This window comes from Gordionus sp. m RMFG-2023, chromosome 5 (genome assembly GCF_954871325.1).
Source record: "Gordionus sp. m RMFG-2023 chromosome 5, tfGorSpeb1-WG-v2, whole genome shotgun sequence".
In the NCBI taxonomy this organism is placed as follows: domain Eukaryota; kingdom Metazoa; phylum Nematomorpha; class Gordioida; order Chordodea; family Parachordodidae; genus Gordionus; species Gordionus sp. m RMFG-2023.
The window spans coordinates 1-7952 of record NC_088779.1 but is presented as its reverse complement, the minus strand read 5'-3'; the positions used below and the strand labels follow the sequence as shown (position 1 = coordinate 7952).

General features: G+C 24.5%; 1 protein-coding gene across 1 annotated transcript; it reads right to left on the bottom strand.

The window, feature by feature from the left end:
• Positions 1-461: 461 nt before the first annotated feature.
• Positions 462-2236, bottom strand: LOC135929928 (uncharacterized). Its single transcript, XM_065466681.1, has 2 exons — positions 1839-2236; positions 462-955 (listed from the first exon to the last, which is right to left on the bottom strand). Exons 1-2 carry the CDS (start codon positions 2215-2217, stop codon positions 888-890), a joined length of 447 nt encoding a protein of 148 aa, XP_065322753.1. The 5' UTR covers positions 2218-2236; the 3' UTR covers positions 462-887.
• Positions 2237-7952: the final 5716 nt, after the last annotated feature.

The window sequence follows — 7952 nt, the reverse complement described above, 5'->3', positions numbered from 1 at the left end:
TATTTATTTTTAAATTCACAGTTTATATTTTATAGAAATCATGAATGATTTTATTATTACTTAAAAATTTTTATTTATTAAAAAAAATTTATTTATCTTCTTTAAAAAGGTTAAATAAACAAGAAAACGAATATATGTGTTTTTCAATGTGTGTTATTGAATTCCCTCTATTATCAGTTAAAATCTTAGGCTCTGAATACAAAGTTTATGTATTATAATTTGGAAATTATATACTTAATAATTTATTTACAATAAACTTAAACTAAGGTGGGATATAAATAATAATAGTCAATTATTATACAAATGGGAGCTCTAAATTCGGATTAGTAAAAATCCTTTATTAGTAGTGATATTTCTAGGAAGGCAGGTGGATTATTAGGGAAAATATTTATTTTATTTAATTTAACATTTTAAATTTATATCACTGTTTTTACAAAAATATATTACACTTTATATATATTTTCAATAATGAGTTTTTGTAACTATTCACAAAATAAAAATAAGGTTTGTTAAAGACAATTTTTAAAAGACAATTTGTAAAAGATATTTTGAATATCATATAATATAAAAACCTTCAAAAAATATAAATATAATATGTCATATTCAACATCTCCCCCTTTTTCTAAGTGAACTCTTCCTCCATTTGTCATAGCTCCATTAATCATTTGTCGATCTGTCTCGAATTAGTTTGTGCCTTGTATCAGCGCTCGTCCAACATCGTTTGTTGATCCGTTGTTTGCACTTGACCTTTCCATTTAGTTCCAGTCATTCGTTTCTTAAGTGCTCCATAAGTCATTTGTTCATATATCTTTGATTGTTTGTTTGACCAACTGATTATCGTTAGTTGAATCGATTATCGAACATCATGAAACATCGTTGGTTGAGCATCATTGTTGAAACGTCGTTGGTTGAACATTGCTGTTGATTTGCTGTTTGTATTGATCATCCCATTTCTCTTTCAAAATTTTATATAAATATTTTTTACAAAATTTTATTTATTTATAACAATCATTTTCTATGTCGTAGGTCATATTCTCGCTTTTGAACTTGACTTTGAATTCACTTGACTTTGAATTTTTTGAATTTTGAACTTGACTTTGAATTCTCGAACTTGAACTTGTTCACTTCTTCCTCCTCTAAAATTTTTTTTTCATTTGTTTGTAGTAAAATTTTATCGTCTAATCATTTTCTTGAATATCATCCTCCCATTAGCTTGTTCATCTCGTTATTTATTATCATTTTTATCAATGTTTGTAAATATATATTATGATCTCAAATAAAATAATTTTGGATTAATTGAAATGGAATAAATATTTTATCAGAATTATTCATAAGAATAAGAATCATGGAATAATAGAATATTTGGAATTTATTATACTTTTTTATTTATTATTAAATTATTTTTATTTTTAAATTTTACTCCTTTATTTTTCAATTTATACACTTTTTTTATATCATAATTTCTCTTCAACTTGTTCTTTATAAAAAAATTTCTCCTTCTCCTTCCATCTACAACATACGATCTCCATTTCGTACTCCTAATCTCTCTTTCAATATTATGATATTTAATCATCTTTGTTTTAATTTTCATTTTCAAAGTTTTTTTAGATTTTTTATTAATTCAAAATTTTTTATTTTATTATTTTCTTCAATTTTTATTTCATTATTGTTTTTAGTAACTATTATTTCTTCAATTGTTATCAAATGATTTATTTCTTCTAATTTATAAGAATTTATTTCTTTTTTAACATTTAATTTACACAATTCAATTTTATTCAAGTTTTTATTATTATGATATTTATAATTATAATTTTCATGCTTTTTATTGTAATATGTACCTTCATAATTTTTACTATCTACTTTTCCATTATCCTCGATTACATTTACAATTTTATTAAGTATGTTCCCAAAAACTTTTATCCACGTCCTTCCCAGAATTGCAATTTTGTCATTTTGGACTATAAAAGCATCTAAGTTTTGAGTTTTGTCTTCATATCTCACTTTTATTTTAACGATTCCTAGCACCTCTATTCTTCCCCCATCATAGCCAGTCAATTTCGTATCCGATTTATTTAAGACTTTGATTCCTATCTTTCTAGCAATATTAATCGGCAATATCGAAAATTGTGACCCGGTGTTGATCTGCATGTCTACCGGTATATCGTTAAGGTATATTGTAACTTTGTAATCATCATTTTCCTTGTCATCATCATCCATTCTATTTACGTCAAATCTGTTCTTGTATGACTGAGGTATGTATCTCGATTCGTTCTGATGTCTATAATATCTATAATTATTTTCATTATATTTGTAATTATCATTATATTTGTAATTTTCATTATTATTATATCTATAGTTATCGTAGTTATAATTATTTTTATTGTTAAATCTTGTAAAATTATTATAAGGTCCTGGCCCATTATACCCCCTATCATTATCATAAACTCTAGGATTATAATTGTTTCTATATCTTGGTTCATAATTATTTGTATGTCTCGAATCTTCATAATTATCGTATCTCGGTTTCCACTTATATCTGTGTACGTGCGACTTCATCCCTTTATCGTGCTCATCATATTTCATCATCCTTAAATTTTTATACTAAATAATCTTCTAATTAATCTATGAATTTTATTTTATCATTATTGTCTTGTTTTAAATATTTCATCATTAAAATTTTATTATATTTTTATTCAATTTTATATTTTAATCATCTCTTACGTGTTTTTAGAATAATATTAAAATCATTTTCCATAATCCTCTTTCGTCTATCTTCACCATGTTTCAGTATATTTTGTAGCGTTTTACTTCTCTGCCACCATGATATTTCTAGGAAGGCAGGTGGATTATTAGGGAAAATATTTATTTTATTTAATTTAACATTTTAAATATATATCACTGTTTTTACAAAAATATATTACACTTTATATACATTTTCATAATGAGTTTTTGTAACTATTCACAAAATAAAAATAAGGTTTGTTAAAGACAATTTTGACAATTTGTAAAAGATATTTTGAATATCATATAATATAAAAACCTTCAAAAAATATAAATATAATATGTCATATTCAACAAGTAGCAATAATTCCTTGATTGAAAATAGTACGGTTGCACAAATATATAAAAATAATTATTACAGGTATAAAAAATTGCTTATAATATAAATTTGAATTGTTTTTGGAATGAAATTTTAATAATTTAGAATTTTAAGGTAGATATAGAATTATTTGTAAGAAAACATAGACGTCTACATCTAAAAAAAAAACTATGCTATTCAAAATAAACTTAAATTATGTCCGGAATCCGGAATTTAGCCCACTAGGAAAAGAGAGGAATCGATATTCGAAGATGTTAGGAAAAAGAGGCCATCAACAAAACAAAAAAGGGGCCTACTATATGAAATTTATATTTTACTTTATCCTGCCCTCATCATTTCTTTTTAGCAGTTAGATATAATATATAATAATACAGTCATAAATTAACATTAATTGATTGTTAAGCTCAATCATTTTGGAAATAGATTTATAAAGCATAATATAAATACATCTCAGTTTTTTATAAAACATTTTTTGAAAGAATGATACTATTTTCAAAAATATTTTATTATTTAAAAATGTGAAAATGTCAAGTCTTCTATATCTTTGATAACCTTCCACTCCCTGAATTCTTAATGAAGTTTTTTTATATATTTTTTATCAGCCAATACCGGCGCACCGGATAGGCTGCCTAATAAATTGGCAGCGAGTCGACGGCACTACATTATAAAAATTTAAATAATAAGTTTAATTTATAATTCAATGGATTATATTTTATTAGTTTGGGCACTCTTAATTCCAACATTATAGTTCTTAAATCTTTTCATGTACTATCCTTATATAAATTTAAGTATTTTTAATTCTCGGAAGTAAACTCAAATTGCCCTTTTATTCCGATGGTAATCACACATCATTCAGTAATAATCAATTTTTATTAAAATAAATATAAATTTGGAATGCAAACTAAATATAAGGTAAGAAATTTAGATAAAAAATTATAAGTGAAAATTATTTAAATTATAATTGTCGCAAATAAATGTTATGGAGATTGATGGGGCAAAAAGAAATTCTTTAGTAAATCAAACAAGTGAAAAAAGATTCGTTTATTGTAATAAGGTATACAAAGTACTTTCATTGCTAAATTAACAAATCTAGGTAGTTCCAAAGTTGCATTTCCAAGAGATTAGTGCATCCCTTCCCAGTATAATGCATTGGCAGAATAAAAAATGACACTTGAATAAATTTATTAAATTTTTTTTATATAAAATAATTTACCTGCGGTTGAATAATTGAAAATATATAATTTAGATCGTGACTATTTTTATAAAATTATAAAAAAAAATTTATTATTGGAATGTATATATTTTAAGAAAGAGGGGAAAGTGGGAATGTATTTGGGGGGGGGGGGTCATTCATTATAGTTTTAAAATGATATTCATGATAATAGGTAAATTCCCAAGGAGAGAAAGTAATATATATTCTCCTATAATTTTATTACTTCTAGAGACTAAGTCCAATTTTTAATAAGTTTAAAATCCCAATATCCTCAATGTAGCTTATTGGAGTGTTAAAGAAATGACCTCTATCTAACAAATATAATATTCTTATTATGTTTTTCCCTATTTAAAATTAGCTCATTTATTTATAAATGCTGAATTCCATGTCAAATTAACAAAAAAATATGATTCGACTTCAAATTATTCTAAAATTTTAACTATAGTTTGTATATATTATCACTAAGAATAAAATAAATAAAACTTTAGCCTCCAACTCCAACCAGCGGCTGAGATATAGACATTTTAATTTTAAAAATACGGTGTTCTTAGATCAAAATATACTCTTTAATTTTAGATATCTTTGGATATTTTTCTTTATAAGACTTAATGATAGGCTTTTAATGTTAAACATTGTTAAAAAATAATAATGTCAGAAACTGGGAATAAAGAAAATAAAATGATCATAATTTAAATTTTTATGATATAATTTTCTATATGGATATAGAATTAGTTAATAAAATTTGTGAAAATTCTTAAGTTGGGCCAAGTTTAGATGTAATCAATAATTGTAATAAGTAAAAAGCTATCAAATATTTTATGTTTATATTTAAAAGAATGGTATTTAAGATCTGAAAAATTATTTATTAGGATAAGGTGAGGGGGGTGCTTTGATTAAATTATACCATCCACGAGGAAGATATTGTAGGATTTTGTGATAAATACTATTTCCTCTAAAATATAACGCGAATATAAAAATAAATGTTTCGAGACTAAAAGAATTATAAGTAATGTTGACTTCCGATAATTGCGAGTATTATCGGCCTTTGCATATGTCCCAGAGGATGATCTTGGAAATGCATTTAAAAACCTGGCCGAAATATTTAGAGAAATCAATGGCTCCTCAGAGTTAATTTCCATTAATAAAATTAAATTTTTTGTTATAACAACTAAATTGCTCTTCTCTATAATATAAAATTGTGGAACAAACATAATTATTCGTTAAAGGCAGTCGCCTGAACAACAAATTATGTTGAAGGCTGGCATTATGAAAATAAATCTCCTTATAGCAATGTTCTCTATTGGAAATTTAGGGAGTCAAACATGTGGCCCTATATCTTCAAGTCATAATTGGAAAACAATAACCATTATAAAGAAACATGTAGATTTAACGAGCTCTTATGTGTTTTAAATTATGGAATTTCAGATTTTTTTAAATAAGAAAGCAAATAACCTACATTTCATTGTAATAATTTTTAAATTAAATTATATTGCAGTAAGTATTTTGGCATATGGCCTCCAAAGTAAGGTAAAAAAAGTAATTAAAGTTAAATATTTTTATCAATTAATTATTCTTAAAAAACTCATATTTTTTATATTTCTATCCATTCGAATAAACAAGTTACATTTTAATAATTTATATAGGCAAAAAACAAGGTTATTTTAATATTTTTTTTATAATTGACTAATTAAAAGTTTACTAAAAGACAAAATTCAAATTAATGGCTTAATATTTTAAATAAAACTATGAAAAGAAGATATTTAATTGTTTTAAATATTGATTTTTTTCTCCAAATACAATAAAAATGGTAAACACATATTATGAATTTCACCTAATAAATTTATTTTAGAATTTATATTTGATTTTTCAATAAAGGTCATGGGTAACAGTGTGTGCGGTAATAAAGTAAACGTTTACCCATTTTGCCACAATACATCGACTCTTGTATCTACCATAAATACAATATTTAAATTATAAAAATAGTAAACAAATTATATTTAAAAATTATTTTAATTTATTCGGCCTTTCTTTCCCGCCTCTATTCCATATTTTATAACCACTTTCTTTCCCTGATTCACATTGGATAAATATTCCTTATTCCATCCTTTATGTAGGCTAAGAATTTTAATCCGTGTTGTTTTTATGTGATTTTCTCTCCCGAAGTACTAATACCTTAATCCTTTTAATCTCTTTAATTATTATTTTTCTATCTGATTTACATCATCTATTTTTATTTGATTTGTTTATTGCTAGGTTCGTTGTAATCGTTAATTTTTCAGTAGATTATAATTTTATCAAAATATTATTCTTTTTTTAACCATTCCACAAATCTATATCGTCAAATTTTTAAACTATTCACAAAAAAGTATGCCATAAAACAATAAAAATTAACGATTGTCAACCATGTTATTGCATCAAACCTAAATAATGATGCATGATTTATTTATTATAGATAAAAATATCCAGATAATAAATTTTATAATAATAATATAAAAACGGTAATAAATTTATACTATCAAGATGAAACAAAAAGGTAAAATTTGAATAAGAACAATCTAAAAATGAATATTAGACTATAACAGGTCTAGTAAGAAATGGGTTTCAAGAAAATTGAGAATAAATACATTGCATTTTAATTTTTTTTTTACAATGAAGTTATATTTATTTAAATAGATATTGATATAATTTTAAAAAGAAATGATAAAACATTAAAATATTAAAACAACTATATAAAAATATGTTAAAATGTATGAAATGACTAAATAAAAATATATATTAAAAGTATCGAAGGCTCTAAAAAGAGCTTAATTTTATAATGAAAATGTACCTAAAAAGCAAGTATAATTGTGTTTAAAAATTTCCAATTGAAATTTTTAAGAAATAAAGATTCGCCGTTTTCATTTGTTATGCTAAAAAATTTTTGAGATAAAGTTTTTAAAAAAATATATGTAGACTGTGAAAAATTGCCGTTAGTTGAAATGACTATTGGCTGAAATATAAAGTTATTAAATTTTGAATATTTATTATTTTCTTATTTTCAAATACCTCTACTTAATTCAGCATCGAGGTTGAACATAAAAAATGCCTCGACCTTAGAGCGCAAGCTAAAAAATCGTGATCAACCTTGTAATTCAAGCCGAATATCGGCTTAGACAGCGCGAGCTAAAAATATCGGATCTACCTTGGACCTTGGCCAAAAATATTATTTGGTGATAATATATATTTTAATCGTAAATCTTGGAAAGCATTTGTGGTCTAATCAATATGATCGTCGTTTTCCATTCCTCGTTATGGGTTCTAGCAAAGATCTAAATTTTTCTGAAGTCAATTGTTGGCTCCGTCTTGGGGGCGGAGGTTCCTATAAATAAGTGGGACTTGTTGAATATATATTTGACAATGCCTATCAAATCAATAATGTATAATAGTATCGTAAATCTCAAAAAATATAGGCCGGTGTGACATAAGAAAAATTTGTTTTTTCCATCTCGTTCCCCTGGTCACCACGACACTTGAAATAGGAAAAACGATTCTAGAGAATATTTAATATGTGCTAGAATATTCGTTACATATTTCCAGATCAAAATATTTTATCATTCATGATTCTCTGCAATTTTCTATAAATTTTTTTTTAATTTTAAA